At 40.8% G+C, this 18,056-nt stretch overlaps 1 protein-coding gene across 7 annotated transcripts in view; it reads left to right on the plus strand.

The window, feature by feature from the left end:
- Window positions 1-5,494: 5,494 nt before the first annotated feature.
- rbms3 (RNA binding motif, single stranded interacting protein) overlaps window positions 5,495-18,056 on the plus strand; it is a 252,071-nt gene continuing 239,509 nt past the window's right edge. For 2 of the 7 annotated variants that reach the window (XM_020597443.1, XM_020597441.1), the window contains exons 1-2: window positions 6,966-7,024; window positions 7,458-7,646. In XM_020597443.1, coding sequence (XP_020453099.1) covers window positions 6,998-7,024; window positions 7,458-7,646 — 216 coding nt within the window. In that variant the 5' untranslated portion in view covers window positions 6,966-6,997. Of the gene's footprint in view, window positions 5,905-5,946; window positions 6,281-6,337; window positions 6,477-6,965; window positions 7,025-7,457; window positions 7,647-18,056 lie in introns of those variants that run through there. The other 5 variants (XM_020597445.1, XM_020597442.1, XM_020597446.1 and 2 more) reach the window with 5 other exon arrangements.

Below are 18,056 nucleotides of genomic sequence, written 5' to 3' on the forward strand. Positions count from 1 at the left end.
GAATTGTCTGGCATATTTCTTCTTCTATTTTACCCCCCAAAAAAACTGTCGACAAACTGAACAAACCAGGATATAAGAGGAAACTACAACCTAACCACCCAAAGGCAAAGTTTGCTGTTACACTCACAACAAGCAGACAGAGAAAGACAGCGCAAGACCCCGACAAACCCCTTTCACATGTAATGATTATTCCCCTTCATTAAAACTGCTAGTAACCCTGTTAGGCTGGAATAGACTCACTACGGGTAATCGTGAAAACACTTTTAATCAACGCACAGCAACAGTAGAGACCTTGCTAGAATGCATTCACTCCAAATAAAGCAGGCTCTTTATAAACAGGCGCAGCAAAACAGCTAAGACCCTGATAAGACTCCTCACACTCTCCATGGCGAAACCTGCCTGTGAATGTCTCCTGACAGCTCCTTAGCCCTTGTTAGAGAGAATCACTTCCTAATGATTCAACCCAGCTTGGAAACATCAACACACACAAAGTAACACTTGGGCATGCAGTTTTACATGAAGTAACATAGTTCACACACACATGCAGTCACTGTGGTTAACTGGATTTACTGATGTGCACTCGCTATGAGAACGTTCCGATTAACTTCAAAACAAAACTAAAAAAGTCAGTGTAAATTCAGAGTTAAATTATAAGTTTATTGTTTAAAAAATCCATGCAGTCAATCATTTTCCAAAGAAGTGTTTTTGCCTGATACTGTTTATTGTATTTAATGTTTCCTTCCTTGCAATTCAAATTATGACAAGTTAAATTAACTGTGTAAATACAACTCATTTAGTGTGGAAGCTTTGCGGCCTTTAAAACTTTAATAAAAGTAATTAGAGAGTAATTCTTTTCAAGTTCACACCCATGAAAAGAAAAAAAAAATTGCCACCTATGTGCACATTGTGGCTAAAACAAATACATACATGAGATTTCTCAGAGCCCAACCCTCACACCCACACACACCCACACACACACACACACACACACACACACACACACGCACACACACTTACATGTAATACATGCATGCATGCACACACATGCACAAACAAGATAATAAAAACATGTTTTTTTCAGCAGGTGCAGTTATTTTGTTCTTGTGTTAGTTTGAACAATACCACTATCCTTAGAACACTGAAAAGAAGATGCAGAATTTTACTCCTTATCACTACTTTTAAATATCAGAATCCAAATAATCATTTATTCACTTTCAGGCTTAAGATGCAGTTTTTATTTATTATACTTGTATAAGATGGGAATTCTGATATTTAGATATCTGCATTATGCTCTTTTGAGTTTTCCACTGACCAGTAAATAATGATTAAAATCATTGTGTGTGTGTGTGTTTCAGGGTCCTGTTGTGTGACTTGGAGCTGTTTATTCTCAACGACAGCAGCTGTATTTTGGTGATGATCTGACGTGTGGGGTTTGAACTTTGCCTGAGTTGTCAATCATGAAAACAGTGGGTGGGGTCTGAGTCACTGGTGACATGATTTTGACAGGTATGATTCAGTAGTGAGGAGTAGGCATGCATGTGCAACCAAACACCCAAACACAGTGAATTCACTCTAGGCCAAAATAATGGAAATAAATCATGTTAAATGTTGTCCTGCAGACATTCTGCTTCTTATCAGGTCTATTCTGCATAAATTAAATCTTATATAACATAACATTTCATATACATTTCCACCAACCCTGACCTTACTCTCTCTCACTGCATCCACCCTCCTTTCTGTTCAGGTATGCTACCCACTCTCTCTCGTGTAAATCCAGCTCATCCAACACAGGTTCATCCCACAGATGCTGTCACTCCTTCATCCCGGGTGTGAGAAATATGGGGGCCTAAGGTGCTACTCTGTAATCAGGTTGGACTGTTGTGCCTCGTCTTGCCAGCGTACAGTGTGTTGTGCCGCCACAGCATCACAAGGCTGCCATGTGACCCTGTAGCCACGGGACCTCAAATGTCTCTTCATTTATCAGACATGTTTGCGGTGTAGTGTAGCAGCTAGAGAAACACCAACCAAGTAGAAGCATGGGCGCGCGCACACACACACACACACACACACACACACACACACACAGAGCATCGAAGCCTGAACGCTCTGTGTGACATGGATGATGTTCACAACGTGGTTACACAAATGAATGCCACACAACATCAAAAATTGTGAAAAGACAGATGTGACATTGGTTCTATTTTCACTTGCATCTATTGGCAGTGAAGACAAATTATGAAATACAGTTTTCATCCAATGCGTGTGAACAGCAGATTCCATGGCTGAAGCTTTTTCTGTCTGCCTTCCCCACATGCTCTTAACAGCACTCATAACACCTACAATTATATATTTATTATATTAAAAAAATGAAAACATTATTGGAGCAAATTACTTACATCTTGCGTCAGTCTGTGAAAAGCTGAGCATCTTGACACTGGCTTTTAGTGAAGGCTGCAGCTTCCCAGGAGTGTGGCATGCCACAACCACAGAGCTGGTGCTCCTTCTAGGGAATGGATGCGGAACAACTTTTGGGTTCAACATTGAAATTACACATGATGTAAGTGATAAACAATAGAGCAGGTGAAACATCTGTCTCAAAAAAAAAAAAAAAAATCCATGAAGCCCTCCGATAAAGCTTTGGAAAATTGATCTAGAGTTAATTTGATTACAATGTGCAACACATGACTACCAGGGTTAAGGGGAATGGGCAGTGTGTAAATCTGGACAACCATGCATGAGCTTTAATTTAAAGTAAACAAAATTTACAATGAATAATTCCCAAACTATAAAACAGTTTATTAAGGAGGGTACCTTGCTTAAGCTTTTCATCCAAAGTCTCAAAGTGCCCCCTAGTGGAGCTTGTCTGTGCCTGTTCTCATCAAGGTCTGCAAAACATCTGACCCTATAATAAGGTCTCGGTAGTTCACTGTGTTAATTAATAGGGCATTCTCAACACGAGATCACAGGATATCACTCAGTTTCTGGTGCAGATGGAGTACATTTGCTGTTTTCTGTACTATAGCAAACTGCTAAATGTCTGTAAGGGTAAACTGACTTTACAAAACCAAAATATTGCAAACACATAAAACACAAGCAGCTAAAATGATATTAATACTAAGAAATACACTCATTCAAACCACAGTAAACTTTGAAATATACATTAAGATTCATAATAAGCTTTAAATTTCTTAAAAAAGCAGGGGAAAATATTGTAGTAAAATTACAGTTTCAAAAGACTGAGCCTTGTAGGTAAATCCCAGCTGCTCAGAGATACAAGTGTTGACAAGTGGGCTTAAATCTGTGTGATCTGGTCCAACTACATTTTCCTGACTCGCTCTGCCACCCCACTGCAGTCCCAGATGGACAATGAATACCTTTACAGAACTGAAATAAACAAATTTCAATTAATTCATGCTTTCTGGTTCTCCATTTGTATCGCTCTTATTCAAGCCACATGGAGCTCATCTCCATAACTCCTTCCCAACCTGGCACCTTGTCCCACTGGCTGGACATCAAGGAAAGCAATTACTGAAGAGGCGGAACAACAATACCCAGAAAACATCTGCTTGTGCCGGCTGGGGCCGGTGGCATGCCTGACTGTGTGTTCCTGCTGGCTTCCATAAAGGACAAATGTCTGCCTGTATATGCTGAGGGGCCCAAGTGTACAGGGACCACTTTCCTGCTCCTTGCGGTGCCTTACCCTCCGCCTGTTTGCCTGCCGATCCACCTGCCTCTCCAACTGCCTCTCCGACTGTCTCTTTGACTGTCTTTCTGCCTTTTCTTGCAATGGCAACTCTGTCAGAACAGACGAGGGCCCGCCTGTTGGAGCGGTTGCTCATTTGGGTAGATTTGCCTTCTGCTTGGATGTGACGGTGCACCAGCATGGCTCCTAAGTTCAGGCAGACAGGAAGTCCACAAAGATGGCACAGTGGGCACGACACCCATATGATGGCTCCCTATTGTTATAGCTCAGCTCAGCAGATGGGAAGGCCACATTTTTAGGGTAAACACTGCACACAGAGCTTGACAATGATCAAAAAGCACAGAAAGACTTTAAATAAATGCACACTGCAGAATAAATCATAAGGTGACACAAGCTGCTGTATGGACTATATGGGAGACTTATCTTCTCTTCCACCTGACACACCCACCCAAAGTTTTTACACACTGACAAAGAGAGGACAACAGACCAGATTCATTCCCTGAATCTGACTCTGTTAGTAGTATTACATATTTTAAAATTCAAGCAGAGATACTTCATATAATACATGTCTTGTGTGACTCAATGTTTACTGAGTTTCCATTGCCACCCTGTGGCCATCATTGAGCCTTACTGAATATAACCTCATAGTAATTCTCAGCAACCTGGTGCCCAGCTTGGTGGATGGGATAATCTGAGGTCTCAGGATACATTTGAGGGGTGCCAAGACAGTAAAAGAAAAAAGCCAATTACACCAATTCTCTTTGTTTCCTCTGACTGCTGCTGTTTGGTTAGGAAAATTAACTTTTGTACATTATGTGCACAGATAGCCTGTTTTTGTGGAAAATCCTACAGAAACACACTATGTTGTCAAATAAATAAGTGTTTAATAGATAAATAACACAAAAATGCACATGCCACTTGCTTTTTTAAATATGTAACAAGTGGCCTACCATTAAAACTGCATTTAGGTCTAAAGCAGGCCTATTGGGCTACAGGTTAAATTTAGCATTCCCAGTGTGTCAGTCTGTTAAGTCCCTGTTTGCCACTAAAACATTATTTCTGTCATGTAAGCTCTGCAAACCTGTAGCCATGATTCCCTGGCTGTTCCTGATCTCTAAAATTAAGCAGGATCAAGTCTGATTAGTACATTAGGTACTATTTGGGAATACCAAGTGCTGTGGCTTCACCCAGCTACTGGGGTTGCACAGGCTGTGCACTCACTGTGCCAGACCCAAGCCTGGATAAAGGCTGTGTTAGGTCTGGTCTGTCATAGGTGACATAGGCTGTCACCTAGGGAGCCAAATGCCTGAAGGGGTGCCACATAAGTGTTTATTTTATTTATTGATTGATTTTAAGAAATAAGCCCTGTGACGGACTAGCGACCTGTCCAGGGTGTACCCGGCCTCTCGCCTGCAGCTGGCTGGGATTGGCTCCGGCCCCCTGTGACCCCGTTTGGAACTAAGCGGTTTAGAAAATGGATGGATGGATTTTAAGATATAGTACTGTCATGCTTCCAGTCTGTTGAGGTGAAAAGTCCCACTAATATACTGGTTACAGAAAACAGGCTATTTAGGCTATAATAATAAATGCTACACCCCATGTAGCCTATATTTTAGTTATACCAAGGGTGTAGGTATATAGGCTCCACCACGGGATTGCTTACAGTTGGTAGGGACATGTCCCTACCAAATATTGTGGAACGACTTAAATGTGTGAAACTACACCCTTGAGTTATACACACTTACTATTACTTCATTTTTCTTTCTTAATGTTTGGGGGGTGCCTAGGTCAACGAATCCACAGCCGACCCTGCTATACTGTAAACTTTTCTAACAACACATTAAAATAGTTTTCCTTAAAAAGCAGCAGCAGACAGTCCCGACTTGTGTGTGGGACACAGGATGTTTCGGACAGCACCTGAAGGCACCATGTTTGACACATGCTCGATGTAAACGTGAGGTGGGAGGGAGGCGGAGGGTTTGTTTGGTGACAGCAGCAGCGGCTTGTCACCGTGTACTGCCTCCTTGCCAGTTTTTGTCGGAATAACTTCTCATACAACTAAATGAACCGGTTGCCTGGTTGTTTGCCTCAGACTGGTGTGGTTTTTTGCGTCAGAGCAGCAACAGAGATGTAAAGCAAGTTGCACTACCGCATCTTCCTCTTGTTATGCTTCTGACATTACTAGGAGCCAAGTGACAAAGGTATTTCGGCATTGTTTTGCGACTAATGTTAGTGTGCTGCCGTCATACGTTACTGAGGCTGCCTTAATAACACACTAGAAGCGGCGACATCCCCTCGTTATCATGTCTATAAGTCGCTCGAAGACCGGACGCCGTCACATAATGTATTGCTGAAGTTGTTTTATCCAAATTCAGCGAGATGTTCATTGGTAGCGGCAGCTTCAATTTGCATATAAGCGTGAATTGAAGGCGAAGCAGGCGGATGTACAGGCAACTCAGGAAGGAGCCAACTTCGGGTGTTCTTTTCAGCTGACATATTACTAAAAGCGAGTGCTGTTTAGAGCCTCCTATAATATGTAACTCCTTCTAGAAGAGATGCACAGTACAAGGGCTGATGGTAACTACAATATTACGTCATAACTTTGAGTTGGTCACGTGTACTCTCAATTAGTGGCTAATTTGTAGCCATTCCTGTAATGAGCACTCGAGGAAAGTGCGCCATGTTTACGTCACGACCGGGTTAATTGTCAGGTGCGTTCACCAGTGATGTCGGATTGTGTACTTTAGCCTTCAAGTGTTTCAGGGTTCTCCATGTAAGCATTTCTTTGCAAAATCACCCAGCTGCTGATTTTAGATGGATAGTTTTTGCTTTGTCCATCAGATGAAGTGACTTCTTAACTTTGTTTGTTTCGACTTTATTGTCTGGGGCCACGGCACCGCTGTTATAATTCAGTTGAGCAGATAGGACGCAGTTTATTTTAAAACGATTCATTTTGTGCAGCCAGGCTTTTTGAGTTAGGAAGGTTTCTGCTCTTATTGAGTGAACTGACCTCGACACAGTATATGTACAGTAAATAGCGACCACACATTCGTTTCACTACAAGTCATTTCATTTGTCATAGTAGCAGTAGTCCTTTATCAAAACATTTGTCTCAGTTTCTTGTTTCAAGGATAGATGACTTATTATGCAGAAGTTCTTAATCTTATCTAGTTAATTTTATAAACATATTTTTGATAATAATGATGATCCAACATATCTTCATTAAGCCTGCGAGCTGTCATGCATTTATATTTTTGTATAAATGCAAAAAGGGCTCATTTATACAGTATATTTATGCTACCAGTGATCTATATTACAAAGGTAATTTATTACAGCAAGCTTCAGCTTTAGGAAGTGTCCTAAAAAGTAATAAAGAACAAATAAGCAAGTTAACTTCTCATGCTGTATAAGCTAAACAGATAGAATGTTGATTTCTCTTAATGATTGTTTATCTTTATTTCCACAGTTTTTGGAGTTTTATATTGATCTAATTGTATCAACATGCATTTATTTATAGATTTTTTAAAATAATGCTATACATCTATGGGAGATATTTATTGATAACAATTGAGAGAAATAGCCTTGATGTGTTTATATCATCTAGGCAACATTTTCTTATCATTTTCTCCACACCAAACAAACCCCCCTTGAGCAAAGCACTAAAGGGAGTCTGTAAACCTGTGACTTGGTGTGTTTAGTCAGTGCGTTCACCCCTTTTTCCTGCATCTTCCTCCTCCATCCCCACCTGTTCTAGGCACTGCAGAGGAAGATGGAGGTCCACAGTGGCGTTCAGAAGCCGGAGCCCCATCCTCTGGGATCTCCTCCGTCAGGAGCCAATCAGCAAAATGAACTGGATGATGGGCAGATGGATGCCGGTGGCAGTCCCTCCTCTGAAAACCACAGTGAAGATGTGCAGCCACCAAGCAAGCGAGATGACAAAAAAGTAAGTTGCAGACTCCCACTGCTGCATATGTGCAGCTGCTGTGCAGTGTGGGTTTGTCTTTACATGAGTGATGAGCTATTCTGGGTGATATGACCTATACTTTCACATAGAGAGACTCTTACTAAATCACAGTGTTATCTCTTGGAGTGCTGAAAAGACAGCTGCAATGTAGTTAGTATGTTCTGTGGTATTAAGTGATGCCATGCATGTTGCTCATACTTGTCATAAGCTCTGTTACTTTCAGAGCTGTGTGAAAGGGCCTGTGTGCTCGTCAGTGTTGTTGCAAGTAAAAGTAAAAGTGTAGGTGCTTTTGGTTGTGGGCTTCAGCAGTTTCAAAGGAAGTAGGTATTGTGTTATGTTGCCTTGAGAACCGTTCAGCACATGCTACAAACCACAGCTATGATATGTACTGTACATTTAGAATTGCATACTATTACATACAGGTTTAAACAGCTTGATGCTGATTCTCATACATATCAACCCATTACCATCTTGGAGCCCTTTGCATGCCCAAGTATGACTGTAAGATCCCTGCTGACTCTCTTCCACCTCAAGCACGTCAATCATGCTTCTCTGGCAGGAGCAAGAACCTCTTTCTGTCAATCAGATGGAGAGGCTCTATATGTCCTGCAGAAGAGATCGAGATAGAGGCAGAATAAACACAACAGATATATATGAAAATATTCACTGGACTGACAGGTTACTGGGAGAGCTGAATAGGATGCTTGTCATTGCTTGCTGTATCAGTTTTAAATTCCTTGACCAGAGTTTGAGCAACTGGTAACTGAAGACCCTAAAGAGTTATGTCAAAGTGCTTTAGAGACATTTGCAAATATATAAAACGTCAAAAGCAATTGAAAATGTGAAATGATATAACTGCTTTAGGTTTAGCATAAGCTTGTTCAGGGCACAAGGGCTCCCTTGGTTATATATATCTATTGCATATGTGTATTTTTATTTTTTTCAAAATTTCACTGTTTGGAGCAGCATTTTTATATGTTTATCATATTTCAGAGATCACCTAAAAACATGTTTGTGTTTTTATTATTAAGGTTTTTGGTCCAAAGTGTGCACACACACATTTTCTTCATCCAAAACTATATAGCCCTGTGTGAACAAGTGTTTGCCCCCTAAACCTAATAACTGGTTGGGCCACCCTTAGCAGCAACAACTGCAATCAAGCGTTTTCGATAACTTGCCATGAGTCTTTTACAGCGCTGTGGAGGAATTTTGGCCCACTCATCTTTGCAGAATTGTTGTAAGTCAGCCACATTGGAGGGTTTTCGGGCATGAACTGCCTTTTTAAGGTCATGCCACAGCATCTCAATTGGATTCAGGTCAGGACTTTGACTAGGCCACTCCAAAGTCTTCATTTTGTTTTTCTTCAGCCATTCAGAAGTGGACTTGCTGGTGTGCTTTGGATCATTGTCCTGCTGCAGAACCCAAGTTCGCTTCAGCTTGAGGTCACAAACGGATGGCCGGACATTCTCCTTCAGGATATTTTGGTACACAGCAGAATTCATGGTTCCATTTATCACAGCAAGTCTTCCAGGGCCTGAAGCAGCAAAACAGCCCCAGACCATCCCACTACCACCACCATATTTTACTGTTGGTATGATGTTCTTTTTCTGAAATGCGGTGTTACTTTTACGCCACACATAATGGGACACACACCTTCCAAAAAGTTCAACTTTTGTCTCGTCTGTCCACAGAGTATTATCCCAAAAGTCTTGGGGATCATCAAGATGTTTTCTGGCAAAACTGAGACGAGCCTTTATGTTCTTTTTGCTCAGCAGTGGTTTTCGTCTTGGAACTCTGCCATGCAAACCATTTTTGCCCAGTCTCTTTCTTATGGTGGAGTCATGAACACTCAGCTTAACTGAGGCAAGTGAGGCCTGCAGTTCTTTGGATGTTGTTGTGGGGTCTTTTGTGACCTCTTGGATGAGTTGTCGCTGCGCTCTTGGGGTAATTTTGGTCGGCTGGCCACTCCTGGGAAGGTTCTCCACTGTTCCATGTTTTCGCCATTTGTGGATAATGGCTCTCACTGTGGTTCGCTGCAGTCCCCAAGCTTTAGAAATGGCTTTATAACCTTTTCCGGACTGATAGAGCTCCATTATTCTCTTTCTCATTTGTTTTTGAATTTCTTTGGATCTCGGCATGATGTCTAGCTTTTGAGGATCTTTTGGTCTACTTCACTTTGTCAGGCAGGTCCTATTTAAGTGATTTCTTGATTGCGAACAGGTGTGGCAAGAGAAATTGAACTCAGGTGCGATAAACCAGTGTTTTGACAGGGGGGCAAACACTTGTTCACACAGGGCTCTATAGTTTTGGATTTTGTTTTCCCTTAATAATAAAAACCTTCATTTAAAAACTGCATGATGTGTTTACTTGTGTTATCTTTGACTAATATATAAATTTGTTTGACGATCTGAAACATTACAGTGTGACAAACATGCAAAAAGATAAGAAATCAGTAAGGGGGCAAACACTTTTTCACACCACTGTAGATGCCATCATAGTAAAATTTAAATTAAAATGAAATCCTGTATCACAGACATGACCTCTTCTTTGTAATTGGCTCAATGACACACAGTAAGCAGAACCACTGCACTCACACACTGATGCAGCTCTTAGTATTCATGCAACTAGTTCCGACAGTTGGCTTTCAAACTCCGAGCTACACTTCTTAAAGATGAAATTGACTGGTAGTGTCTGTGCATCCAAAGCTTATGGTACATAATGTATAGTAAAAGCTGTAAGGGTGATTGTTACCAATGTAGCAGAGTACACAGTGTTTATTGTATGATGAACACACAGGCATTTCTCCCTGTGGTTGTTGGTGAGACACTGTGAATCAGTGAGGCATAAAGATGTTAGTTTCTTCAGTTTAAGAGAACAAAAGTTTCCCAACTAGCTCAGACATTTGCTTTTTAATTTAATAGTAGTTGTCCCCATGTGGGAGGTACCACCCTACAGTGGACAAACAGGCTGTTGCCCCTGGCTTTAAGTCTGTGTTTGTGGAAGTGTATGAATGTGTGTAGTTTTGTTTGTTAATTAGCAGCTGAGTCAACACCTGCTGTAATTTACTGAAAAGTGGCCCTGGGAGTGTGTTTGCCTTTGACACCGCCTGCTCAACCGGTTCAGGCTGGCCACTGCCTCCTTGGTGTCATCGATTAGTCCAGACAGTTTATTCATCAAGGTGTCATTGGTGGAAGTGGACCAGTGTTTTTGTCCTTATTAAAGGGTGGCTGCCTGTGGACTGCCCTGTTGTTTAATAGTGATACATTGTAGAGGATGAGGTGTCAAAGCCTGACTGTGGGCTCGGACTCTGAGCTGCTGTGGCATATGAGGTCACCCACAGTGTCGTCAGCTGTTGTGTAAATGATAAGGAAGTCAGCCAGTGAAAGCAAATTTGCCAGTTTGAATCCCCAGACTGTCTTTAAAATCTGAATATCCAGGGGCAAAAAAAGTTGAGGTTTAAAGTTCATTTTACTTTCAGCAATGTACAAATGAAGTACCCAACTGCTCCTGCATGTGATGTTAGCTGATAAAAGCCTGAGGTTGCGCTGTGGGGTTTCATGTCTTGTGAAGCAGGCCAGTGGTTTTCAGGGTCAGAATCAGTGCATATTCTTGTCACATGGAGCTTAACGGATTCCTATCAACACCTTGGTGTCAGTTGACCAATCAGAAACTGTGTTCATAATAACTGAGCATCCTGGATTTAATATGTGACACCACATGACTGTGCTCTAGTCTCACAGTCTCTGGCCTGTGGATTGGGGGTGATTGTGTAGCTGCAACTATTGTTAATAAAGTATCAACAAATTTAAAATTGACCTGTACTTTCAATTTTTTCACTTTTTATGGAAAGGAATATGAAGTATAACGGTAATGAATACTGTGTATATGTTACCCTGTGATCCACATGAAGTAATGTACAGAGTTACATAAGTTTGGCAGAGTGGTCAAATCACTAATGGGACTAAGCAAAACCTTAGCATCCAAGCTGGTCAGTGGACTGTAAGGCCACTGGAATCGAAGTGATATCAGATAATGCACTAATTACATTACAGTACTGATGAGCAAACTTTAAGGACATGTATATTGATTTCTTAGCAAAAAGTAATTTTGATTACAGACTTGCTTAAAATATGTTTCAGTTCTTCACTGTACATTTCGAAAAAAGTCTGAGGTCCAATATTAAATGACTCCTCAAGGAAGATCAGGTAGTTACAGTGCCTTTTCAAAGGTTGAGCCTAAGGTCTTAAAGCTGTCCCTGCAATTAACCTTAACACGACCCTTGCCACTTGGCTGCACCCTAACCCCCGGGTTTATACCTAACACTGACTGAAGTGTAGTACTTGACATCTAAATCACCCCTAGGAATTATTTGACTTGCATCCCTCACCACGATCACATTAGTTTGTGCTCATTATTCTGCAGTTAGCTTTGCTGAAATCTCAAAGCATCAGCCACCACCACCGCTGATGAGCTGCAGTGCTGATTTGAAATATTGCACTAATTGGTGTCATAACAACCTACCGACCTTTAACTCATTAATTGCCCTAGAAGTAGAATTAAGTCTGCAAGCATAAAGCCTATGGCTGCACGTAGGAGTTAGCTTGCTGATTCTGCAGTTTTTTATAATTGTTTTCTATTTTAAGAGTTTGTGTGTTTATGTCTGTGCACTATTTCTAGACAGTTTATTTAATCTCTTATGAATGTAAAACAGACCGATGTATTTCTGACTGTGGTAATTTGTGTTTTCTTTTTATTAGAAATTATTCACAGGGGATTGAGCATTTAGGCGTTGAGTGGAATAGTCATACCAGTGATTATTGCTGCTATATTTGATTACACAAATGAGAAACATTCACAAACAGAGGAAGTAAATTATATTAAATTACTCCAACTGAGGCTTTTGTGTGCACTGCCAAATGAATGATCAGAAAACCATGCAGATGTTATTTAGTCAGCATAAGATTGAATTTCATCTTTGTTATTCATTCAAATCAACTCATGTAAGATGCAGTCAGATAAGTGGAATTTTATTCACTTTGTGATGACTTGTTGTCCAGATGCTATTGGAGCATTTACCCAACAGCTTCTCCTTTATCAAGACTTTTACAGTAAGCAGATGCCTTCTCACCTTGCTAGGCAGGTTGACTTCAGCAGCAGTGGGGCACGTTCAGATGTTATCTTTTTTGTCATCTTATGAGAAGCTGTGTTGTCTGTAAACTCTAAAACTGGACAGCAGTTTAACTAAAATCATTTTATCTCCCAACCTTATACAACTGTCGTTGGTTAAAATCCAATATCAATTTTATCTGCAAGTTTTATAGTCTGAATAACGATCAGGTAAAATGGTAGAATAGGATAAAATGTACAAAAATGTCTGCTGGGGAAGTTTTTTCGTCTCCATCAGCATTACTGGAGTGAACAGAGTGCAGTGAGTTGAGGTAAATATGGACAGACATCCTGAACGCCACCTCTACGGCCCCCCTCGTCCTCCACTCCACAGATTACCTCTGTGGTAGCTGGTGGGGGCCAGATAATTACCTTGTGTTATTTCTCCTCCCACACTTTGCTTTTGAGGTCGAGGCTGCCTGGCTGCCTCAGCTCTAATAGCATCCTGGCATGCCATTGATCCAAAACCCCTCCTCTGGCTATGAATGGGTAGTGGAGGTGAGCTGATGAGTTGTGGAGGGAGCAGCCTGGGAATCTGTTCGAGCCTCTGCAGATTTCCTAAAGCGCGGGTTAATCAATATGCGAGTACTCCTGATCATGGAAACGGCACAATGCCCAAATGTAATATGCACATTCAACTGCAAATTACTAGGTGCTCCTTGCAAGCGGGCAAATTGAACAAACTGGCACCTTGTCAAATGCTGTACATTTACGCATACAAATGGATGCCTGATTTCTACTGCAAAAAATTAAATCTGCTATAGTTAAATGATTTTCTGTGCATGTGTAGTATCCAGCATGGCAGCATAAAACCTCCACAATTGAAGGGCTCTTTAAAAAGGCCTTACTACTCCATTTTGTTGAGGAAAATTAATGCCTTCTCTGCTCAGCTTTGTCAGGAAAGTATAGTAGCTGTAATAGTTTGATATGCTGTGATATCTTAATTTTTTGACAGATTAAATGTCAACTGCTCTGCTAGACTATTTGAAGGTGGTTGCTTTGTAGAGAGGTGAGATGTAACTTGAGTGTGATGGCAAAGGACTGCAGGCAGACAGTACAACTGCATGCGTGTAGCTTATGTGATTATCTCTTTACTGTAATTTTATCCTGAGCATTATTAGAAGCTCACCTGTAAGGCCACTATGGTGTAAGTACATGTTGAAACAATTCCGTTCTCATTTAGTATTCCTGATAAAATATTTCTTAACAGTTTTCTACATGTATTTAATTGTGTAAATTAATTTCAGTTCAGTTTTATTTTATTTGTATATCACCAGTTTACAACAACAAACATCTCAGGGCACTTTACAACAAATCCCCCTTGAGCAAGCACTTGGTGAGAGTGGAGAGGACAAACTCCCTTTATTGGAAGAGACCTCCAATGGACCTTGACTCTTGGTGGGCGGCCTTCTGCCCCGACAGTATGGGGGGAGTGGGCATCAGGACACAAACAAACAAACATTGGACCAGTGACTGCTCATCAGAAATGTAGAGCCAAGGATACCTGCAGAAAAGTACAGGGAGCGAAAGGAGAAGAGAGGAGCTCAGAGTGTCATGGGAGAACTATGAGGGATGGTACACTGAATCAAACCTATCCTAGAATGCACGTCCAGTAATGTCATAGACACCACTAGATGGGCACAAACAAAGGCCATCCTGTTGACTAAAAACTGCTGGTAAGGTTAAATATATTGAGCAGCAACAGGACAGCCCATTATAATAAAAGCATTATAGTTTAGGCAGATATAATATCAAACTGTCAGCTCTGAAAAGAAAGAATCTGATACTGCAAAACATAAACAGAGTACAACAAGGACATGCACAGAACTCCATGGCAACATTTCAGCAGACACCTTGACAAAACCTCTACAAATTTTTCAAACTGTAATGAAGCACTGCAGGAACACTATCAAAATATCCAGCCACGGGTTGAGGTGACGCAGCATTTACATCAGCCCCCAGTGTAGAAACAACAGACAGTTACTGGCTAGATATGACTGAACTCAGAAGGTTACCAGTCATAACACATGACTAATGGTGTAAGTAAAAAAAAATAAGGCAAAAATAGACACAAATGAAAAAATAATCATTCATGTTGATGATGGTCTTTGCACTACACACGTTTCTGTTGTAAACTGAAAAGAATGTACTGTACTGCTGTCAGGTGAGGTATATATCATCTTTGAAGTGTCCAGAGCAGGAGGTAATTGGGCTAACTTCTGGTATGGTGACCAGGGTCAGACCTTAAACCACAATGTCATGTAATGGGAACAGATGATGATTAGCAAGAATGCGAAAGAACTAACATTATATAATGATTTTTGACTCTCTTATTTGTGATCACTGCATGGATGCCTTCTCTAATGCCTTCATGTGGATCTGTAAATGCATGATATGCATTTAAATGCAAATGAAATCTCTGCACAAAGAGTGACAGTAACACATTTTACAGGATTCTTCACCAACAACAATACCACAGAAGTTAGCAAATGCTAATCAGTGTGACTTGCACGCTCCTTAATGAGCTTTAGGGCTAGCTCTGACTATTTGTAGAGGCTATTTGTGTTCCTGGTTACTATTTTAGTCCACTGGCTCTTTAATGTGTTAGAAAAAGTAGAGAGATTGATCAAGCATGTCAAATATGCATCATGTCGTCATGTATCAAAACACAACGCTATAAATAGCGTCTCTATTTATATCTCATCAGTGCATCTTACTCTTCTGTTCAAAGCATACTCTTAGTATAAACACAGATGACACATGGGCACTCACATGAACACACAGACACACATGCAATGACACACAACCAGCAGATCACAGAGACCTTATTAGGTGCTGTCACAACACATTTATCCCTCATCTGTTTCCGGGAGCTGTTGTGAGCAAAAGGTTGCTCTTTGCTGCAACGTGGCAAAGTCAGCTCTTCACTTTGTTTTTCATTCTCTCTAATGGAGAGTGATGGCACAGACCCTGGCCATCTCTGTTGGTTGCCCTGGCCAAACAGGGGTGATTCTTATCTGAAAATAGCCTGACTGTCATCTTGCCTCAGTTGCTGGGCCTACTGAGAGTCAGTTAAGGGGATCAGTGTTCGCTGGAGTGTGTGGCTCAGTGGTAAGACACATTGCTGGTGACACGTTGCTTTGATGGGATCACCAGCCGCTCCTAATCCTCCCTTTGACACAGATGACCTAAGGGGCTCATTGGACTCAGCAGTCACCAGTCATGACTCCCGTCCTGCCTGACTTTAACATCCTATTTTACTGACCTCCAGCTTTAACACTCTCAAATGGCATATAAACAACATTTGGTTTTTTTGGCTGACAGGTGTTCTGGGTCACTGTGACCAGAAGAGATTTATGGTGGAGGTTGCTTTACTGTACATGCGCTTGTTGTAGTGTGTTCGAAGGAATATTTATAGCAAATTTTCACAGCTGTTAGAAAGCAGACTTCTTAATCACATTTGATAAGGGATTCAAAAGGTTTTGGATTCAGTAATTGGATTTGGAACTAGATTCAGATTTGATAAAATGCACTTGAACCCCATCCCTACCTTCTGCTCCAAAGCAGGAAATCATACAATAATCAGACAGATTGTTAATACAAGGATTTAACAAATATGACACAAATATGATGCTCTTCAGTATTTTCTGTTTTTAGGTTTTATGCAAAGGGATTTTATAAAAACTTTGTTACTATGGCTAGCGTTTACCAATTTCTACAATGTATTGCCTTTTACTTAATAGTGTAAGTTTGTTGCAGTGTGCTAGTTTCAACTCAGTGTTTGTCACTGTGCATCTGGCGCACAGACATTTCACCAGACATCACTGGCTGCTGCAGCATGAGCCACCCTGACTGCAGGGCCTCTCTCTTGGCTGCAGCTGTGACAGACGCTTCGTCCTCCGTAAGCTGTTGGGTCAAACGCCACAATCCTGTATTTTGCCTTGTAACAGCAGCAGTGAAAATGTGATTACAGCATTATACCAGAAAAGAATCGTCTTCTAAATATGCTGTTGTTTCAGTTTTAGTATCAACTTTTTAGACCATAGAGGCTCAGCACTTTGAAGTAGGACATAAGACTCAAGTTAAAAATCAGTGAGGTTGCCCTTTAAGGCAGTACAATGCAGAATCTGATTGTTGTTCTTTTTGGAATACACTGCAAGATATTTGATGAAACTTCAAAGCCAGGAGCAGGCACAGGAACATAAGTATGAGAACATTCTGTTTAGGAGGCCATCTGGAAAATCCTTTGCTGTGAATTAAAAAAACAAAAAACAAAAAAACAGGCCCTTGAATTTTCATATTTTTAATGAAGTGTGCACCCTGTGGCTGTTAGTCATGTGTCTGCCACCCTGGAGCTCCGTAGAGGCATGTGTATTGTTAGGGGTTTTGTGTTTGACTCGATGTCGAGGCAGGAGCCTGTTCACTCCCTCAGTTTGTGATGACTTGGCAGCAATGGAAAGGTCAGGGAAGACTAGTGCAGAATTGCCAAATGTGCAAGATTAGCAGTAGTCATCCTGGTTTTCACAGGGTGAGATTCTCAAGAGATTTATAGCTTACCAGAAATGTTAAATGATATCATATTTGGCTATAGGCTGCATATCATGTGGCTTTCAAAGTTATACAACTGTTTTGTACAATATGTTTATTATAGCCTCAAATGAAATGTTAGTTGGGTACATGCTTAATATAACCCTTTTGTTTTTATGTACATCCTGCATCACAAAGGAAGTGGGTACACATAAACGGTTCCACAGGCATTGGTTTAACAAGTATTATTCATATTTCCTTTCTAGCTCTTTTCTTGTTATTTTTTTAATTTCTATTTGAAAATTGTCTTCTTGTGGTGATCAAATCAATGTAAACACTGACAAACACTTTTACAAATGTCAAAATGGAAGATTCCACTAATCAGGTACTTGAAAATGTCTTAAATCAGGGAAGAATGAGACAAATAATTTTGCACTTGGTGGGATAGTGGATTCAGTCTGTTCCCGTCAAGGAGCTAATGATAGATAGATAGATAGATAATGCCTGTCTGCAGATGTCAGACTGGTGTCAGCACAAATGGTGCAGATGAATCGGTGATCAGACTTTAATTTTCTGTCCTGTATGTGCTCAAAATGATCATTAGTAGACAAAGCATCTGCTAGTCTGTTGCTGTGTGGGATAGCATTTATTTTTAAAATTGCATATAATGATGACACCCTTGTTAGTGGTGCAGGG

Source organism: Monopterus albus, unplaced genomic scaffold (assembly GCF_001952655.1).
Source record: "Monopterus albus unplaced genomic scaffold, M_albus_1.0 scaffold34.1, whole genome shotgun sequence".
In the NCBI taxonomy this organism is placed as follows: Eukaryota; Metazoa; Chordata; class Actinopteri; order Synbranchiformes; family Synbranchidae; genus Monopterus; species Monopterus albus.